The following is a 22,111-nucleotide window of genomic DNA, read 5'->3' as shown; positions in this document are numbered from 1 at the left end:
CAACCATGCCAAATGATTTTCCCCATATGTTCAACACCTTTGCATCCTCGGTCTGATTCCATACCTACCTATGAAAACCTCAATCCAGAACTCACCTATACCATCACAACATGTTCTTCAATAACAAAATCTTAATTATTTTCAGATTTGGGACAGAAATGTGCCTGGGTACCAGGGGTCACTTTAGATTGATCTAAAGTGATTTCCTCCCCCGACCTCCACGGACATTTGGCAGTGCCTGGGAAACATTTTTGTTTGTCATGACTAGGACAAGGGAGGATGCTACTGGTGTCTAAGTGGTAGAGGCCAGGGGTGCTCCTAAACATTCTACAATGCACAAGACACCCCCCATACACACACACACACTCACACACCCCAAAGAATTATCCATCCCCAAATGGTAAGGAGAAACTCAAATCTAAACTAACCATAAGTGATCATATTCCATTGGTAGAGATTGATTTAGGATGCCCATCTGTATCAATTTCATCCAATGAAATATAAGAAACAGTTACTGGAAAATAGTTTTTCTTCTTAATATAAACAAAGACACATTCATGGAGAATCTGCCCATTATTTTCTGATTTTTATTGTTATAGTACAAAAATATGATGCTTGGAGAGAAAATGCCAAGGAAATACTAAGGATGAAAGAGTGGAAAGCTGAAAATAATCTGGGACAATCTGAGTTGTTCAATGAACCTAAGGCAAATAAACTCCTTTTGTTAAGTCAGTTTGGGTGGAATAATCTGTTATTTGCATCCCAAAGCATCAAAACATCCTTCTTTATGACACAACCATATGAATTTTCTATTCCTCCATCAGGCAGGGAGACCCCAGAATCACTCAACTTGGAATCTGATCTAGACATTCTCCATGCTACATAGAACTCACTCTTCCTGTCCAACTCAACTTCCCCACAAGGAGAGTTTCAGTTTTTCACTTCCTTCCTCAATTCTCTTCACATGTCCCTTCATATTAGGCAGAGAACTTTGTCTCCCATGTCACAGAGACAATAAACACCAACTAATGAAAACTCCTTCAACTTTCTGACATCCTTTATGAAAATATCTGCATACATGTCCATCCTTGCCAACTTCCTTCATCCAGGCCCCTTCTCCATTCTTCCACAACAGCAGAAAGGCCCTTGCTCTGATTTAAAACTAACACCTCCCTCTGCATTTTGGATGTTATCTGCTCCTACATCTCTGGGGACCTTTCTCCAATGGTTATCTCCTCTTTTTTCTAAGTCTTCCACAATTCCCACATCTTCCCCCATGGGTCATCCCAAGTAGCATTAAAATTGTTAAAGAAGGATCAGAAAACTTTTTCTCTACAGAATCCAATAAAAAAACGAGAATTTTTCAGTCATATATTAGTTTGCATAGACAGATAGATAGATAGAAAGATAGATCGATCTATCGATCAATCAATCAATAGATAGATAGATGTGTGAATGTGTGGATGGATGCATGGAAAGTTGATTGATGGATTGATATCACTCAATTCACAAATAATATATGCAATGTATATATGAAAGTATATATGTGCATATCCCCATAGAAATAAAAAAAGAAACATAAAAACCATTCCTAATTGACCAACAAGAACAGGCTGAAGACTGGGTTTGACACACATCTAGGCTATAGTTTTCTGCTAAAGAAATAGAAGTGGTCACCTATGTATATGTCAGTTCCCCTCTACTTCCTCCCCTATAATATATCTGCCTCATTGAACCAAAAGTCTGCTAGGGCCCACAGCAGCAGGGTGGAAATGAGGTTGGTAGCTCTGGATTTCCCAGAAGGTTATCTGGAATTGAAATATCTCCCACCATGCACTAGGTGGAGAGTCCCAAGATAGGTTGAAGAATGCTTCCAGGTGGAGATCAGACACAGTCCATCCTAGGAAGGATCTAGCCCACAGGAGTCTATGGAACTCCTGGAGTTAGACAAGTATCTGCCATATGCACACATAATATATGCAATATATATATAAGGGAATATATGTGCATAACCCCTTAGAAATAAAAAACAAACATAAAAACCATTCCTTGCTCACTGACCAACAATAACAAGAGTATTTGATCCCTCTGGTCCCTAAAAATTCCAAGATGAACTCTGTTCCTGAATGTAGGAGAAAGTAAGGAGATTGGAAAGCACAGCACCTCTTTGGTGCACACATGGACCCTCATGAACTAAAGAAACTACCTCCTTCCATCTCCCTCCATCACTTAAGAAACTGCTTCCCATAACCCATGATAACCTAGGAAACTGCCAGTGCTTATCATAACCCTTGATAATCCTTAGTAGTTGAAAAGAAGATGGTGCAATATAATAAAACCAAGCAGGGCCTCCCTGGTGGTGCAAGGGATTAAGAAACCATAAAATACATAGAAGGAAATACAGGCAAAATACTACATGACATGCACATCAAAGACATCTTTACAGACACATCACCCAGCAGTGATAGTGAAGGCAAAGATAAACAGCTGGGACTACATCAAATTAAAGAGCTTCTGCACAGCAAAAGAGACAATAACAAAAACAAAGAGAAACCCCACCGACTGGGAGAACATTTTTGCACACAACACTAATGATAAAGGACTGATCACAAAAATCTACAAAGAGCTGATGACACTCAAAAAAAACAAAGAAAATAATCCAGTCAAAAAATGGGCAGAAGAGCTAAAAAGAAACTTCTCTGAAGAGGAAATGCCAATGGCCCACAGGCATATGAAAAATGTTCAACATCACTTGTAATCAGGGAAATGCAAATCAAAACTACAATGAGATACCATCTTACACCAGTGAGAATGGCACATATTAAAAAAAAACTAGCAACAACAAATGTTGGCGAGGGTGTGGAGAAAAAGGAACTCTCCTGCACTGCTGGTGGGAGTGCAAACTGGTCCAATCACTATGGAGAGCTGTGTGGAGATTTCTTTTTTTTTTTTTTTTTTTTTTAAATATTAAATTTTATTTTTATATTCCCCCATACAATTGCAAACGCCCCATTCTGACCCCAATCCTTCCCCTCCCGCCCCCCACCCCCCAAAAAGTGTCTCTGGTTCATAGTTTTTTGTTGATTTTGATTTTCACTTTCTTATATTCATTTTCCTGGTCCCTTATTTAAGTTTTCTAGATTCCTGCTATGAGTGAGACCATCCGGTATTTTTCTTTTTCTTTTTGGCTTATTTCGCTGAGCATGATCCCTTCCAGTGCCATCCATGTTGCTGCAAATTGCATGTGTTTATCTTTTTTGAATGCTGAGTAATATTCCATGGTATATATGTACCACATCTTCTTGATCCAGTCATCTATTTTTGGGCATTTGGGCTGTTTCCAAAGCTTAGCTATTGTAAACAGTGCTGCTATAAACATAGGGGTGCAGGTGCTCTTTGGAATTGATGTTTCTGTGTCCTTTGGGTAAATCCCTAGGAGTGGAATTGCTGGATCATATGGAAGCTCTATGTTTAGTAGGTCAAGAAATCTCCACACAGATTTCTGGACCTACTACACATAGAGCTTCCATATGATCCAGCAATTCCACTCCTAGGTATTTACCCAAAGGACACAGAAACATCAATTCCAAAGAGCACCTGCACTCCTATGTTATAGCAGCACTGTTTACAATAGCTAAGCTTTGGAAACAACCCAAATGCCCAAAAATAGATGACTGGATCAAGAAGATGTGGTACATATACACAATGGAATATTACTCAGCAATCAAAAAAGATAAACTCATGCACTTTGCAGCAACGTGGATGGAGCTGGAAGGGATCATGCTCAGCAAAGGAAGCCAGAAAGAAAAAGAAAAATACCGGATGGTCTCACTCATAGCAGGAATTTAGAAAACCTAAGTAAGGGACCAGGAAAAAGACTAATTATAATAAAGTAAAAATCAAAATCAACAAGCAACTATAAACCAGAGACACACTACAGGACAGGGGGAGGAGGGAGGAGGGTCAAAATAAGGGTGGGTGGGACTTGTGTGGGAACTATAACCAAAATGAAAATGCATACATTGTGCAAAAATGAAAAATGATGTAAAAAATATATAAAATTAAAAAAGATATAGTTTACTTATTAAGATGGGTGGTACTTCACAGTTGTTATCTTCTGTTTTGTTCTATTTTGTATGTCTCCAATATTTAATAATATATTAAAGAATCAGTTATAAAACGTAAAAAAAAAAAAAAAAAGACGCAGCCTGTGAAGCTGTCCGCACTCTCTGCAGCAAAGTTCACTCCCCGGCTGGCCAGAGAGCAACCCACATTAGCACAGCAGACCTCTCCTGACTCACCCACTGCTCCCCTCAGCAGTGTACTTTGGTAGATCTGCCTGTTTTGTTCCCCACTCTGTCTCTGGTGAATCCTCTCACCACCACCCCCCACACCTCTGGCCTGTAACCCAGATCTTGTATGCATAAATAAATAAATCTTAAAAAAAATAAACACCAAGAAAAATAGATATGGTGGAGTAGACAAACAACTTCAAACTTGAATAATAAAAATATAAGGAAATTCAAATGCAGCACAAAAAATACTAATGGGAATAAATAAAAAGAGGAATTTTACTGGATGAATTTTTAAAATCATCATAGTCATGAGTATCAAATTAGTGGTTTAGAAAACTATATGGAAGACACATCTCAAAGCATAAAGAAAAAAGACAAAATATGGGGAAAATTGCCAAAAAGAAAAAAATCCTGGAGACCTGAGAGATCTGATAAGGACTAATAGGGGTTTAGGGCAGAAAAGGAGGGGAAGTATGTTTGAGCACCTGCTACGCAAAAATATCCTCCCTGCTGCAATAACCACATCATCTGTCTCTTTCTCACCATAGACAAAATTCCATGAAAGTAGTTTAAGCCCTCTGTCCCCACTTCTTCCCACCCCCTCACTGCTCAATTGCAGAAGTCTGACTTCTGCCTCCAGCAGTCCAGCAAATGATCCATGTCCCAAATGCTTTCTCAGTGCCAAGTCCATTAGCTACTTCACAATCTTTTAACTTGATCTTTGAGTCACATTTCACTCTGTTGTTCCCCTTCCTTTCTTATAAGCAAATCTTTTTTATTTTTCCATCTTTATTGAGATATAATTAACAAAGAAAATGTATATATTTAAGGTATACAATGTGATGGTTCGATGCATACATTATTCCTTTATCTTCTTGAAGCATGCTCTTCTCTTGGCTTCCAGATGCCACATTAACCTCCTTTAAATAAAGGTGGTCAATTCATTCAAGTTTGCACAGGACATTCCCAGAGTTTGCATTGAAAGCCCCATTTCCCCAGTATGCAGCAAACCAGGATCAGGTCTCAAATTCATTTTCTGTCTTACAGCATTTTAGTTTGGGTTCTCTCAAAAACAAATTCTGGGACAAGGTTGGAGAGCAAATAGTGTTTTTTGGAAGTGATGCCAGGAAACACCAGCAGGGGTGTAAAGCATGCGTTGCATGGCTCTTACTGTAACAACCTCAGGAGGGCCACACAGATAATTACCAACAGACCCAAAACTCAACTCCTTGTCTCCTATCTGTTCTACTCTATCACACTGCTCCTTTCCCATAATGGCCAGTTCAAATCAGAGCCACATGGTCAGGGTCTTTAAGATAATTCAAGTTTACAGACAGACTCTCAGAAGCTCATGTGTGCTACAGAAAGAGATCAACCTTTGGAAGGAAATACTGAATCTAAATACAGCTCTGTCTCTTAACCACTAAAGGAAAATGAACCAGTCATGAAAATCCTTTATGCCTCAGTTTACCAGTTATAAAAATGGGGTTGTTAATTACCCAACCTCACAATCATAATGAAAATTAAATGAGAGCTACTGTCTCTGTTAACGCCCAATGCATGCTTGATAAAATAAATAGTGGTCATTACTATTTTTATCCATCAAGAACCCCCAAATTTTGTTTACTTTGACCCAAGGTAGTAAAGAGGGCCTTTTTCATGTTTCCCTCTCCACTTGAAATTAGACAATCATGAGAGATGTGGAAAGGCATGTTGGGCCAGCGCTACCATGGAACCCCACAGCATGATTTAAATATGTGACCGCAGCCTCTGCTTCCCCATTTTCAACACATGTACTGGGGAAAACTCAAGTTTCCTCTTTTGAGATTCAGGAACTTCCCCTGACCCCAGGTAAACAGTCACTTGAACAAATGATCCCCTGGGAAAAGGTCTTAAAACAGGACACCCACCCACTCTGCAGTCTATGGGCTGTGTGGGCGCTGGTTTCAACACTGGTGAGGTGGGGACAGGTGTGGAGATGGAGGAAACAAGCAAGAGGAAGTGTTCACCAACCCACAGCTCGCCCTGCTCAGACCCTCCTTTGTATCAATCAAAATTGAATCAAGGGCATTTGTGATCAGTCAAGGGCATTTGTTGATCAACAAATTGATTTTGCCAAATGCCTCCATCCCAGGATACAATTAGGGTTTGCTGTGATGGGTTGTGCTCAGCTGTGGACAGTACGATCCATCTAGGGAGCACGTTTTATTTTCTTAAGGACTAGGAAAACTATCTCTGGCATTTTAGTGTGCACTATAGACTGAGTTGTGGACCCCAAATTCATATGCTGAAGACCACTATACCTCAGAATGTGATTTATTTGGCGATAAGGTCTTTAACTAATTAATTAAATGAGAAAGAAGTCATTAGTGGGTCCTAATCGACAAGGATTGGTGTTCTCAGATGAAGAAGAGCTTAGGACAGAGTCACAAGGAGAGGGTGTGAAGAGACAAGACAGCAACCTACAAGCCACAGAAATAGGCATCACCAGAAGCCAACCCACTGACACCTCAACTACCAGCTTCCAGACTTCAGAACTGAGAGACAATAAATTTCTCTTGTTTAAACCAGTCTATGGGGCTTTATTATGGCAACCATAGCAAATTAACAAAGCTGATAAGGGTCACATAATGAGCTGGCATTTTTGAGAAAATCATAATTGAGAGAGAAAATAGTCCAGGAAGTAAAATAAATTACTTCATCAAAGATCTTTCCAAACCACAAACAGCTAAAGGTCACATTTGGGCAGATAGCTTCATTGCTGTCCTGTAGATGTGATTAAGTCATGGCCAAGTCCTGGAGATGTCTGATGCCACCAGCTAATTTGGGCAAAATTCACCCAGGACATTGAAAAAATTGCATGTCAAGAACAATTTTGCCCCTACTTTCCAGAAGTTGATGCACATCCTGCAGGCAGTAGGAGTTCCCAGTCTCAGGTCATGATGGTCCAGAGAAACCAAGGTCTGGCTCCATCAACATCACACCCAAGTCCTCAGAGCCAGCATCTGGAGCTTCCCATGCACTGGGAGACTCCACTCAAGTCATTTCATCCTCTGTTATAGACTGAATTTTGTGTCCCACCCGCTCCCCAAAATTCAAATTTTAAATACTAATCCCCAGTGTGATGTATTAGTGATTAGGATGGAGCCCTCTGGGATCAGAGCCTTCATAAATGAGACTCCAGAGAGCCCTAGCCCCTTGCAGCCTATGAGGGTACAGTGAGAAGGTGTCATCACTGGGCCTGGAAGCAGAGTCTCATCAAGCACTAAATCTCCCTGTGTCTTGATCTTAGACTTCCCATCCTCCAGAAAGTCAAGAAATCAATTTCTTGTTGTTTATAAGCCACCAGATCTATGGTATTCTCTTATAGCAGCCTGAATGGACTGAGACACCATCCAGTTGAACAAGTCTCCAAGTCCTCACCCAGGGAAGTTGCTTCATCCAGGCTGGTGGTTCCATCTGGGCACATCCATGCAAGTTCATGGAGAGGCAGGGCCCTCCACGGAAAGGCAGGAGGTTCTCATCTCTTAGGTGCGCTTGGATATGGACCCCCACAAGGCCTGGGGTTCAACAGGAACATTTCCGCTCACAAATCCAATATGTAGTTTTGTCACAAGAGAGGTCATTCCAGGTGCCACCCTTATTCATGCTGCCACAGTCCTCCTCATTGGAGTTGTTGGGTTCCTGTGGCTCCCAAAAACTGGATGAAGGAAAAAGTAAGTGGGGGAGAATGAATAAGTGGAGTACAGGGAATTTTCAGATTAGTGAAACAACTATTCTATGTGATACTGCAATAACATATGCGACATCATGCATTTGTCAAAATCCATTGAATGTACACTTGGAGTGAACGGTAATGTAAGTGACAGACTTTAGTTAATAATACTGTATCCACATGGGTTCTTCAGTTGTAATAAATGCCCACACTGACGCAAGATGTTAATAAAAGAGGAAGCTGTGTATGGAAGGAGAATAGATATATAGGAAATCTCTATCTTCTGCTCACTTTTTCTTTAAACCTAAAAATAAAGTCTATTACATCAGTGTAAAAAAATAAAAACAGTACAAAACACAACAAAGCAAAAGCAGACAATTATAAATCAGAGACATACTGCAGGGGAGGAGGAGGGAGAGGGATCAGAGAGAGACAGGGAGGAGTACAGGGGACTGAGATGATGGTGCACGGGTGCACTGCTGAAGGAAACTCTATGAGGACTATACCCGAGGGGGTGGGAAGAAACAAATATTGTTTAAAAATTAACAATGTTGTGGGCCTCCCCGGTGGCACAGCTGGTTGAGCGCTGGGCTGCGAAGCTGCCCGCAGCCTCTGCAGTACTGGTTCAATCCCTGGCCACCGGCGAGGGTCCCAAATGGCGCACAGACCTCTCCTGCTGCGTCTGCTGCTCCCCTCAGCAGTGTATTTCGTCAGTCCAGTCCACCTGTTCTGTTCCCCACTCTGGCTCTGGTGAATTCTCTCACCCTCCTGCGCTTCTGACTATACCCAGTGCTTGTATAAATAAATAAACCTTTTTTTAAAAATTAACAATGTTGTAAAAAATAAAAAAAGAATTAAAAAAAAGTCTTACTAATTTTTTTAAACAATATCAGGGGATAAAAAGGAAAAGGATTTTATGATTCTAGTTTCTTCCACCCGAATCATCACTTCAGTCTCTCAGCAATATCAAAAGATGCTGCATAATCCCCTTCACCCCAGCTGGGTCATCCAAACTCAGATCTAGCTCTCTGTTCATCAACATATTCCTGGCCCCCCACTCCTAGATTAGTTTCCTGCATCTGGTCAGTTTCTGCCTCTTCTAAGAACCCTTCCTTTACACCAGCAATCCTCCCAACCATCAGGGTATTATAACATCTTAGGTCACCTTCCCTTAAAGCAAAGCCTGATTCAGAGATTCAGGTACCTGGATTTATGAAGGGAGGCTCTCAAAAGAGAGGGAGTGAGCAAAGCAAACAGAGCAGGGAATGAACTTGAACAAGAATGTGGGTTCAGCCTCAGCCTGATCCACAGGGAACTCTGGAGCATAGGAAGCACAAGAGGGTTATCCCAAATTGAGACAAGGGGTTCAGGCTTCTCTTAGCCAGTCATCGACTGTGGGCTGACCCCAGAGTGTGGTAACCTAAAGGAGCAGACTTCCATCCAACAAAAAAAAATCTCTCTGGAGAAAGTATTAGTGAGGAGTTAACAGCCAATGCCCCCTGCTGGATGGAGGATGCACCAGCCACCTCATGCCACACAGTCTCTACTCAGAGCTGTGCCTCCTCCTAGGAATCTTAAATTTTAAAAAATCAGATTCTGGGGGCTTCCCTGGTGGCGCAGAGGGTTGAGCACCGCGCTGTGAAGCTGTCCGCAGCCTCTGCAGGACGGGTTTGATTTCCGGCCAGCCAGGGAGAAACCCACATGGCACAGCAGACCTCTCCTATCTTGCCTGCTGCTCCCCTCAGCAGTGTATTTCGTCAGGCTGCCTGTTCTGTTCCCCACTCTGTCTCTGGTGAATACTCTCAACCTCCCGTGAATCTGGCCTGTACCCCAGTTCTCATATAAATAAATACTAGGAAAAATAGATAAATAAATTAAAAAACCAGATTCCCAGAAAGGAAAGGACACTAATGTCTCTTAAAAAGAACTCCTAGAAGCTGCCATACAACCCAGCAATTCTACTACTAGGGATTTACCCAAAGGACACAAAAACATTGATTCAAAATAACACCTACACACTAACCAGGAAACAACCCAAATGCCCAAAAATAGATGACTGGATCAAGAAGATGTGGTATATGTACACAATGGAATATTATTCAGCAATCAAAAAAGATAAACTCATGTCATTCGCAGCAACGTGGATGGAGCTAGAAGGAATTACGCTCAGTGAAATAAGCCAGAAGGAAAAAGAAAAATATTGGATGGTTTCACTTATAGCAGGAATATAGGGGAACCAAATCAGACATCAGTGAAAAACAATAACAGTACAAAACACAACAAAGCAAAAATGGACAATTATAAATCAGAGACTTCCTGCAGGGGAGGAGGAGGGAGAAGGATGGGAGGAAGGGTGGGAGAAGCACAGGGGACTGAGGTGAGGGTGCACGGGTGCATTGGTGAAGGAAACTCTATGGAGACTACACCTGAGGGGGTGGGGAGAAGCAAATGTTGTTTAAAAATGAACAATGTTGTAAAAAAGAAAAAAAAAGAAGGTGGGGGGGAAAGAAAAAAATTTTGAAAAGAACTCCTAGAAACCAATAAGAAAAAGACCAACATCCCGGTATAAAAATACACAAAAATATGGGAATAGATAATTTGCATAAAGATTAATACATTTGGCTATCAAACATATAAAAAGATCCCAATTTCAGTCATTATAAGAGAAATACCAGTTGGTACTACATTGGCTATCTTCTCAGAGCAAGAAGAGTAAGTTGAGAGTGGTACCATTTTAAAATAAAATAATTTCATGTTCTGGCTTAGGTCATAACTTAAAGTGGAATTTAAACCTAAAACATGCTACATTAAGTTTCCATTTTGCCTATAATTAAACTAACAAAGTTCAAAAAGTTTGATGAACATGTGGGGGGAAAGTAATTAAACTGGTAAGAGAATAAATTGGTATAACTGTTAGGGGGAAAAAACATAACCAGTATGGGGAAAGATTTGTTAATATTTATTTAAAATACCAATATATATAACTCATTGAGAAAATGAATTATAATTTCTAAGGGCACAGACTTTGAACCCAGGTGGGTTGGCATTGTCAACTGTTAGACGTATGAACTTCCATGTCTGCTTAACCTCTCTACACCTCAGTTTCCTCATCTTTAAGGTGAAGGGGAAAAACAGTACTTCCACATAGGATTATTAAGAAGATTAAATAAATGGATTAATAAGAAAAGATGATGTGGGTAAATCAGGCGAAGGAGGCCAAACCTATGATGAAGGATAGAATCAGACTTTTAATATGAAATTAATGTAGTAGATAGAATGTTGATTTATAATGATACACACCTGGAACATGTAATATTATGTTGCAATGTTACTTCTATAAAAAATAATGGAGGGCCTCGCTGGTGACCTAGGGGCTAAATCTCAGCACTATGACTACAGTGGCCTGAGCGCAATCCCCCACCAGGGATCTAACCCACATGGCGCAGCAGACCTCTCCTGTTTCACCCACTGCTCCCCTCAGCAGTGTATTTCAGTAGATCCACTTATTCTGCTCCCCACTCTGTCTCTGGTGAATCCTCTCACCCCCCCACCCCCACACCTCTGGCCTACACCCCAGTTCCTCTACATAATAAATAAATAAATCTTCAAAAAATAATAATGGAGCAGCTCTATTATGCCCCCCATGGCTATGCAGGTGCCTCTTTTTTTCTCCTTTTTCTAATAAACCTATTATTTTACAATGCAATTAATTAATGTATATATGTATGTAGAGTGCAAAAAAATGAGATCCTTTGCATCCTTTGGCACACCAAAATTTTCTTCTTTCAGTATAAAATTACTAACTCAGAAGGATGTTTGTATCCCTAGGTTCACTGCAGCACTATTCACAGCGGCCAAGAGATAGAAACAACTTAAGTGCCCATAAGAAGATAAATGGAAAAAGAAGATATGCGAGGGGTGAGGGGGGAAATTGTGTGAGCACACTCAATACACATATACACTCTATATATACACATTCAATGGAATACTATTTAGCTATTAAGAAAAATAGATGAAATCTTGCCACTGGCCTCAACATGGATAAACCTGAGGCGATCATGCTAAGGGAAATAAATCAGAGACAGAAACATGGTTTCTGTCATGTGTGGAATATAAGAAGCAGAGCAAAGTAACTAACAAAACACAACAAAAATAACTCAGACTGGGATAGAATAGTGGTTACCAGAGGAGGAGGGGAAGGGATGGGTAGAGGGGATGAATTTGAAAATAGTGAGTGCTATTAGAATTTTGGTGATGGGTGTGGAGTGTGGTACACACATTAACCAAATTGTGAAGGTATACTCCCAAAATTGATGTAGCTTTGTAAATCAATTTTTTTAGTTAGGGGGATAAAATCTTCCTGCAGTCCTGTGGCCATACTTTGTTTCAGTTTTCTTTTTCCCCAACCTTGGCCTAGACATTGATACATTTGGGCAGTTGTATTAAAAGATCAAGATGTTGCAAGAAAGAAAAATTAAAGATCCAGGGAAACCTGTGCCTCCCTGGTCCAACCCAGCCTGGGATTACAGAGAACTGGACAGTTTAGGCTGCTCAAGAACCCACAGGAGCCACGACCCCATTGAGCCCGGCCTACTTGCCTTAATGTGACAGGTGATCCGTCCAGCCACCTCCAGTCCTTTTCCTGGCCCCTGTCACTCAGCCCCAGCCAGTACACCCGTGGAGAGCCGTGAGCCTTGGCCACAAAGTTCTGCAAGTAGAAGCCCCACTCAGTCATCCTCCTACATAAGCCGCTGCTCTGGGCCAAACATTTGGGCTTTGGGCAGCAAGAATAGCCAAGATATTGATACTTTCTTCCACCACCTGTGAGCTGCCTGGTGCTGCAGTTTCCTGATTTGTAAAATGGAATGACAATAGCAGCTACCTCCTCATAGGGTTATTATGAGGATTCAGTTCACTCGTAAAGCACTCAAAAATATTGTCCTGCTCTCACTAAATACTGTGATATCCTGCCATTTAACATTCTATCACTTAAGGAGCATTGTAACTATTACAACTGATATCTCTGTTTCCCTGGTACTTTTGCCCTAACTTGCTGTGCTCAGCCCCCAGGCAGACAAGGAATTCACTGCTTCAGAAAAATAAGGTAAAAGGGGAAACATAGAAGAAGAATAGGACTTTCTGGATTTTTGTTTTTCAAAAATCAGGACTTCAATAAGCACATGAAAATTTGTCATCATTGCTTATTATTAGGAAATTGCAAATCAAAACCACAACAAGATTTCACCCCACATGGTGAGACTGGCCTGTATCAAAAAGACAAGAAACAGTGAGTGTGGGCAAGGGTATGGAGACAAAGGAACCCTCTTCCGCTGTGGCTGGGAGTGTACATTGGTGCAGCCTGTATGGAAAATAGTACTGAGATTACTCGAAATATTGAAAGGAGATCTATCATGTGACCCAGAAATTCCACTTTAGGTCTCCAGCCAAAGAATACGAAATTACTAATTTGAAAAGATATATGCACCACTGTATTTATTGCAGCACTATTCACAATATCCGACATGGAGACAAGCTAAGTCCCAACAATTGATGAGTGTGTAAAAATGTACACACACACACACTCACACACTAGAATACCACTCAACTACAAGAAAAAGATGAAATCTTGACATTTGCAAGATGGATGGAATTTGACATGCTGAGTGAATAAGTCATATGGAAAAACACAGACACCATATGATTTCATTCATATGTGAAATATAAAGAATTAAAGCAAACAACCAAACAAAACAAAAACATACCCTTAGATTCTCACAATGGAAAAAAGGTTACAAGAGGAGCCTGGAGAGCCAAGGACGTGGGGAGGAACAGGTCAAGGGAGTGGGCTGGATGGTAAGGAGACTTGGTGATAGGTGTGATGTGATATTCACTCTTGGTGAGGGGTGAAGCTGTATTCCCAAAACTTTATACAATGGTTTGAACCTCAATTTACCTCAATTTAAAAAAAAAAAAAAGCTCTTGGGAAAAAAATAAAGGACTTGGACCGAAGATAAAAGTTTAGGAAACAGCTCCTCTCCAGGCAAAGTGATCTATGATAGGAAAACCCAGGTGAGGAGTTGCCTAGGATAAGAGTGGGGAGACGGCTAGAAAAAGGACCTGAGGGAAATTCCTGGTGTGGTAGAAACATTCTAAAGTTTGATTGGGTTGACAGTTACCTGGGTGTATACATGCATCAAAAATCACTGACTGTACATTCAGGATCTGAGAGTTTTACTGTATGCAAATCACCCCTCTCTCGCCCAGTTTATTACAAAACCAAGATTCCCTAGAAGGTAGAGAGAAAAGATAGCAATGGGAAAGAAATTGTGACGATCTAGATGTAGTGGGCATAGAAAGTGGGATTCTGCCTCTCATTCCTGGTGAACCCCAGGTAATGACCAGATGGGTTTGGAGACTAAAAATAGAGGGGACCTGAACCCTGGTTCCTGGTAATGCCCCAGAGAGATGTCAGAGGAAACCAAAAAGAGGAAAGGGCTGCCTGACACATCCAATTAGAGTCCCTTACACCCGAGTATAATGTAGAAGGAGAAGAAATATCTCTTGTGCCCAAGAACAGCAGGAAGGAGAAATAGAGAAACTTCCAGACCCAAGAACCTTGCTGACAGGCTAAGGGAATGATCCCCCCAATCACTGATATCTCCATTATCATATATCCATGTTAGGGAGAAAATTGAGAACCATAGACCAGTAACTAGAAGAACAGCTAAGATTTAGAGAGCACCTGCTATCTGCCAGATAGCAGCTTAAAAACATGGCTCTCCTCTGTCTTGGCAATCACTGAATCCCCAGGACTTGGAAAAGTGTCTAGCACACTAGTTGGAGGCCAGAAAATACTGGTTAATGAATTAATAATTAAGTAATGTACAGATGATCTTTGTCATTGTGACCCCTAAAGCAAATATTATCACCCCCATTTTGTAGATGAGGAAATTAAGGCAGAGAGGAGTGAAATAACTTGTCCAGTGGACACCAGCTTGAAGCAAAGACATCAAGGATCAGACATGTGCTCTCCCCTACCTTGACCCCACATAAAATGTTCTCATACAGATGAAAAAATGGAGGATCCCAACTGACTAGTATTAAATGTCCCCCCCACCCTAGTAAAAAATAGCAGGAAATCAAAAGAAAAACAGAATAAGGTGTTTCTTTTTAAGCAAATGAAATTCTATTCCTTGTGCATCTAAGCTTAGGAAGTATGATTGATACCTGCCCCAACTTACATTATTTAATTGAATAATCCCTAAACCTTTCTATGATAGCTCCTCATACAAATGGTATGTTGAGAAGAATTTTAAAAACAAAGGAGGCATACAGGGAAAAATAATAAGATGCAAGCCTAAATCAAACTAAATCAATAATCGTTTCAAACATAATGGTCTAAAAAACACCAATTAAAAGTCAAGGATTGTCATTTTAATTTTTTTTAAATAAAACCCATATGCTACCTACAAAAATCCACTTTAAAAATAATGGTGTGTGGGGCCTCCCAGGTGGCGCAGTGGTTCAATGCTGGGTTGAAAAGCCGGCTGCTCCCCGCCCACTGTTCCCCTCAGCAATGTACTTAGGTCCTTCTACCTGCTCCGCTCCCTGCTCTGGCTCTGGTGAATTCTCTCACCCTCCCGTGCTTCTGACTGTACCCAGTGCATGTATAAATAAATAAACAAATCTTTAAAAAAAAAAATGGTGTGCTAAGGGAGGAAAGCCTATACTATCAAAAACTTAACAAGGATGTAAAACAACAGCATTTCACTAAATAAATAAATAAATAAATGGTAAAATTAATGGTGTAGAAAGGTTAAAAGTAAAAGAATGGGAAAAAGATAAACCACACAAAACTTAATTAAATAGTAGTGTGAGGTTTATGGATTTGAAACCAGCTACCTGAACTCAAGTCCCAACTCTGACCCTTACTGTGAGTGACCACAGGCAAGGTTCTTAGATGAAATGTGCCTCAGTTTCCTTTTCTGTTAAGTACAAATGATATATAGTGTTTGCATATGGTTTTACTAATTAACTCTATAGTATTAAGCCATTCAAGTTATTCGAGAATATTCCACTTCTCCCTTAGATAGACAGGGTGAAACCATTTCCCTAGCACTTTAAAGCACAGGAGTGCCCACATGACTTGCTTTGTAAGTACAAGTGAATGGAAGCTCTAAGATTCCGGTATGATTTGCCTCATGCTTTTACCATTAAGGTATGAAGACTGTCTGTTACTTCGGAGTACTTTATCTCCTGGCTCATACACCAATGTATAGGAATGTTGTGAGGATTATGTTAATGTATAGAAGATGTCTGAAATTCAGCCTGGAGAGAGCAATTATCATATCTCCATATTAGAGAGAAGACAGACCTGGAGAGGAAAAGTAAACGCAATCAGGATTTGAAGTCAAGCAGAGAATACCCTCTTAACCTTGCTGTTGAAAGTTTTAGTGGGCTCCCTGGTGGCCTAGGGGTTAAGTCTCAACACTATCACCACTACAGTTTGATCCCCAGCCAGGGAGCTGACCCACATGGCACAGCAGACCTCTCCTGTCTCACCCGCTGCTCCCCTCACCAGTGTATTTCAATAGATCCGCCTGTTCTGCTTCCCACTCTGTCGCTGATGAATCCTCTCTCCCCACCCCCACATCTCTGGTCTTCATCCCAGTTCTTCTACACAAAAAAATATATTTTTAGAAAGATTCAAAAAAAGTTTTAGTAACTCAAAGGTAATTCCAGTTTCTGTCATTCCAAGCCAGGGAAGACTGTAAAATCCTAGAGGAGAGGCAGATTGACCTTGATGGTTCTTAAGGAAGGGACAGCTCACCTGTTCAGCAAAGCTACTGATGATGACCAAATGAGAGTAATTCTCCTGGCAGAACTTCCGGGCTTCCTCCCATGACTTGGTGACTTGGGAGAAGTAGTAACATTTGCCCTCAAAGGGGAGCCAGCCATCAGGGCAGGTGACCCTGGTACAGCCTGGGGACAAGATAGAATGTTATCAGTGGGCCCCAAAGCCAGGGCCATGTATATGGGGTGCCATGTACAATTGTGCTATGGACTGTTCAACTCTGGGGGCACCATTCAAATAGTTTACATTGAGAATTGCTCCCAGGATTTGAGAGCCAGCTTTATGATGCCCCAAGTCCCACTCACCTAATAAATTCTGAAGTTCTGTCAGGGACTGGTTGGTGCCATCTCTTAAATGATCAATGTCCTTCCTCATTCCAGCAAGCCCCTCCATGCCAGTCACTGTCAGCAAGGATGAGCTTGAAGATTAAAGACCCAGAATTCCCACCTAATCACCCACCCACCACTGACTGCAGACATCAAAGAAAAGCAAAAACTGTGCACCCCTCTGTACCATGTTCTACTGTTAGTGCCCAGAAACCACATGCTCAGGGCCTACGCGGAATCCTAGAGTGACTCAGAAGACTTTTATTTTTGAATTTTTAATGTAATGTAATAGGTAAAATTAATTCTTTTTTTTTTTTTTGTGGGACCCTCGCTGGCAGCCAGGGAACGAACCAGCGCTGCAGAGGCTGCCGGCAGCCTCGCAGCCCAGTGCTCAACCGCTGCACCACCAGGGGAGGCCCTCAAATATTTTTTATTTATCCCAATATATTAAAAATATTATTGCAATGTGTAGTCAATATTAAAATTATTATTACTATTATTGAGATATTTTACATTAGTTTTTGCAGCAAGTCTTTGGGTATTTTACATTTACAGCACATCTCAGCCCAGAATGACCCTGTTTCAAATGCTCAACAATCACAGTGAGTCATGGTTGCCATACTGGACACAGGAGGTTACACACTCACACACACACACACACACACACACACATACACATACACTCCACAGGAACAGGGACTGGATCTATAGCTGATGTGTTCACCATTCTAACCACTCACTCCCTAGCCCAGAACCCACACAGTGATGCCTGGTGAAGATGTAGTTAGAGTTAGTCTTGGAGTTGAGTTGAGGATCACATTGATGCTCAATATGCATGGTATGGAGGAATGAATGAAAGCACTCACCATTTGCTCGCCATGCCATCTGCTCAAAGGTTAACATCCTTAGTTCTTCCACTACCTCCTGGTCTATGAAGAAGAGTCCAGCTTGAGCCCTGATCCTCCCAAGCCCTACCCCCAGGGTCTGCCCTTTCCCCATCCTCACCCTACGCACATTTAATCAGGGTCACAACCAGAGCAGTGCAGCCCAGTAACAGTGAAATCACCACCAGCAGACACAAACACATCAGTCTCTCCTCCTGGTAGTACCAGGAGCCTCGGGACTTCTGGTTCAGCCAGGGCACTGGGGTTGCTGGAAGGACAGGGTAGAGAGAGTGACACTGGTGTTTCTAAGAGTGAGCAGTGTTGGGCCTCCCTGGTGGTACAAGGGGTTAAGCACAGCACTGTGAAGCTGTCCACAGCCTCTGTAGCATGAGTTCGATCCCCGGCAGGCCAGGGAGCTACCCACGTGGCACAGCAGACCTCTCCTGGCATGCCTGCTGCTCCGCTCAGCAGTGTATTTCAGTGAGTCTGCCTGTTCTGTTGCCCACTCTGTCTCTGATGAATCCTCTCACCCCCCGCTCTTCTGGCCTGTACACCAGTTCTTGTATGCATAAATAAATAAATCTTTGGGAAAAAAAAAAAAGAGTGAGCAGGGGACAAAGGACTGTGGTCATTACTATATCACCAGATAGAGTCAGCAAGGGAGAGCAAGTATGAGGAATCACAGAACATTTTGGAGCACTTAATGTGTGCCAAGTACCGTATTGTGTCTTCATTATCTTATTAGATCTATACCGTTAGGGTGTAGATGTAAATAAGTAAACTAAGGATTCAAGTGAGTCATACATGACTTGAACCCATCTCTGCTCTTAATATCTCTGATGCATTTGTCTTCTACTCCCCAGCAATCCCTGCTCTAGCTGCTCCCATTCCAGAAAGGCTGTGGACCCTTGCATCTGGATACAAAATGTTTCTTGTCCATTATACAAGAAGGAAGTGGGGCCTGAAGAGTGCCCAGCAGACACCCTGGCTCCCAGGGGGTCTGGTCTGCACTCAGGAAGGAGTAGCTTCTAAAATGAGAGGCTTCTCTCAACCAGGGTCTCCGTCTGGATCTATAGGTCTGACTCAAATACTCTGGCCACTATGAGAGGGGAGAGAAGGGCGCATCTAGAGGACATGAGAACTTACTGACAGGGCGTTGCTGAAAGGGAGGATGCTCCAGATCAATGCCTGGGACAGAAGAGAGAGATTCATTCAGAAGCTGCAGAAAGACTGACTTCCAAGATCCAATAACCCCCCACCCATCCCTCCTGCTTTGTTCTCTGGTCAGAATTGGAAGACTGGAAGGAGGAATTCCAGGGATCCCCTCTCAGCTCCCTAAATGTCTTCTTCAACTGCTTACCCAGCTGAGATGTGCTGATGACAGAGGTGACATTCAGACCTGGAAAGGGTCATAAAGACAATGGTCATGCAGAGCCGGGCTTCAGTCAGGTCAACAGGAAGTTCTCTGTCCTAGGTTCTCACCTGTGCTCTTTGGGGGCTTGCAGGGAAGTGGGGGGTTCTCTATTTTCTTTTCTGAGGAGGGAGAAATGGTTACTCAGGCCCAGAGCAGGGAAAAGCCAGCACTGGGTCTCCTGTACCCCCAGCCCCAGCTCACCTGCCCTCGGAGGCCTTGGTGGAGCCATCGAACCTGGAGAGGAGAAGCTCAGAGTTAGAGCTGGTCTGAGGTGAAACCAGATTCAAGGTCATGATGGAAACAGGATTGAGATTGCAATGAATGATTAGAGGATGGAGATGGGGTCAGATTTAAGAATGAAATTGGGTTAGGAATGGGGACAGGGTTAAGACAGATCATCTAACCATTTGGGATCACCTGGACTTTCCCAGTTTTAAATTGGAAGTCCCACTTTTTGGGAAATATTTCTATTCTGAGCAAACACAGTTGAGTTACAGGATGGGACAGAGTCAAGATTAGGGTTCAGATGATGGTTTAAATTGAGATGAAAATGGGGTTGAAGATTATTTGAAGTTAGTGGTGGAAATGGGTGATTCAGCATTTGGTAGGGATGAAAAATTGAGTATATCTGTGTTTGGGCAGGACAAGTTCAGGTTGGGTTGAGTTTGGAAAATGGAAATAAGTCAAGGTTGGACTGTAATTATATTCTGAGGCTTGTAGTTATATTCTAATGGCATTGAGTTTGGAAATGAAAGTGGAGGTGGAGATGGAGCTTTGTTTGGAGATGGGAAGAGGCTAAGTTTGGGGAATGGGTAATCCTGAAGATGGAGATGGGGTTGATCATAGAGTTGGATTTGAGAATCATGTTGGGACTGGGCTGGAGTTAGAGATCACTGGTCAAACACAGAGCCAAATTCTTGCCCTACTTCAAGCTGTGCCCCTGGGTGCCCTGGGACCTCCTAGTCTGTCCTCACTCTGGATTCAGAAGTGGGAGACATAGCACTCCATCCCACATCAGGGCCACACTGTCAGCCTCAAGTTCCCCTCTGGGAGTAGACTTGGGGGAATCACCACAATCTCCACTTTTAATTATAATTTTTTCTTGTGATGATGACTTTTAAGATTAACTCTCTTAGTAACTTTCAAATATGTAATACAGTATTATTAATTCAAGTGAACATTCTGTCCATTATATCCCTATGCCATTTATTTTAAGTAGTCTAACATTAATTTTATAGAGGTTCCAGAATGACAAGAGAGAGAAAAAAGGGAAGAAAACTTATTTGAAGAAGTTCCAAAGTTCCATTCAGTTTCTCAAAATTTCCCTAATCTGAGGGGGGAAAAAAAGACATCCTGGAAATCCAGAAAGTTCCAAATGAGATAAACACAAATGAGGCAAACACCAAGACACATTAAAATAAAAGGTAAAAATGGGCCTCCCTGGTGGCACAAGGGGTTAAGTACCTCACTATGAAGCAATTCGCAGCCTCTGCAGCACAAGTTCAATCCCCAGACAGCCAGGTAGCAACCCACATTGCGCAGCAGACCTCTCCTGACTCGCCCATGCTCCCCTCAGCAGTGTACTTTGGTCAATCTGCCTGTTCTGTTCCCCACTCTGTCTCTGGTGAATCCTCTCACACCACCCCCTCCCCCGCATCTCTGGCCTGTACCCCAGCTCTTGTGTGCATAAATAAATAAATCTTTAAAAAATTAAATTAAATTAAAGGTAAGGACAATACCTCCACTTTCATATCCACTTAGACTCTTATTGAGTCCTGGGCCATGCCTAATGACCTAAGAGCAGAGGCAAATCTGGGCCCTGGGTGTGGATGTGAGGAGGTGGGGGGCCAAAATTCCATTCAGTTTCTCAAATGTGAGCAGTCTTACCTCAGGGGATTTGTGACCAACAATTCTTCTTGAGGTTTCTTTTCTTAATGAATTCCTTACCCCTCATGTCACATTCAATGTTCAGTCCTCTGACCACAATCCCCCCACCATTGCAAACAGAGCCCTCAACTTCCCTTTATATTTCCCCATTCTCTGTTTCCTCTACTCTCACACCTAGTCACCCCCGAAGGCTGTGCCCATAACTGCTGGCCCCATTGGACTGAGAGATCCTCAGGGGTACAATATACTGTGCCCTTGGATACTGGTGCCTGGCACGGACTGGGTACACTGGCTGGCTGTGTGCCTACAGTGTCCTGCTAATACGCTCTGGGAGCCCTGCTTTACCCTCTTCACCCACAAGTCACATATCTCTTCAGAAGATATGTGACTCTGAGAAGTCCTCTTACCTGGCTTGGGAGGAAGGTCCTTGTAAGGTGGGGCCGTGTTCTCATAATCATCACCGTCATCATCCTCTCTGACCCCTTCCAGAGGAAAAGCAAGTGAGAGCCCAATCCGCTCCCTCCTCTTTCCCTCAGGCCCTGGTTTCCAGCCCCAGCGTGGGAGTGCTGTAACCTGGGTCCCGCTCACTCCCACTCACTCCCGTTCTGGCCCATGCCTAACTAGGGTCATACCTGGCAGTTCCCAAGGAGGAGAATTAGTGTACAGTGTGCCCATGGCTTCTGCTGTCTCAGGAGCCTGAGGATGTACAACCAGAGCTTGGTAGCTTCTGGCCCTG

At 42.3% G+C, this 22,111-nt stretch overlaps 1 protein-coding gene across 1 annotated transcript; it reads right to left on the bottom strand.

Moving 5' to 3' along the window:
* Positions 1–7,705: 7,705 nt before the first annotated feature.
* Positions 7,706–21,989, bottom strand: CLEC17A (C-type lectin domain containing 17A). Its single transcript, XM_037507930.1, has 12 exons — positions 21,974–21,989; positions 21,783–21,857; positions 19,690–19,722; positions 19,557–19,607; positions 19,435–19,473; positions 19,221–19,262; positions 18,205–18,342; positions 18,057–18,119; positions 17,170–17,265; positions 16,841–16,992; positions 12,609–12,718; positions 7,706–7,995 (listed from the first exon to the last, which is right to left on the bottom strand). The coding sequence occupies exons 1-12, from the start codon at positions 21,987–21,989 to the stop codon at positions 7,863–7,865; spliced, it is 948 nt and encodes a 315-aa protein (XP_037363827.1). The 3' UTR covers positions 7,706–7,862.
* Positions 21,990–22,111: the final 122 nt, after the last annotated feature.

This window comes from Talpa occidentalis, unplaced genomic scaffold (genome assembly GCF_014898055.3).
Source record: "Talpa occidentalis isolate TD23 unplaced genomic scaffold, MPIMG_talOcc4v2.1 talOcc4.12, whole genome shotgun sequence".
Taxonomy (NCBI): Eukaryota; Metazoa; Chordata; class Mammalia; order Eulipotyphla; family Talpidae; genus Talpa; species Talpa occidentalis.
Note: the sequence above shows the minus strand (reverse complement) of the source record. Positions and strands in the feature narration are given on the sequence as shown.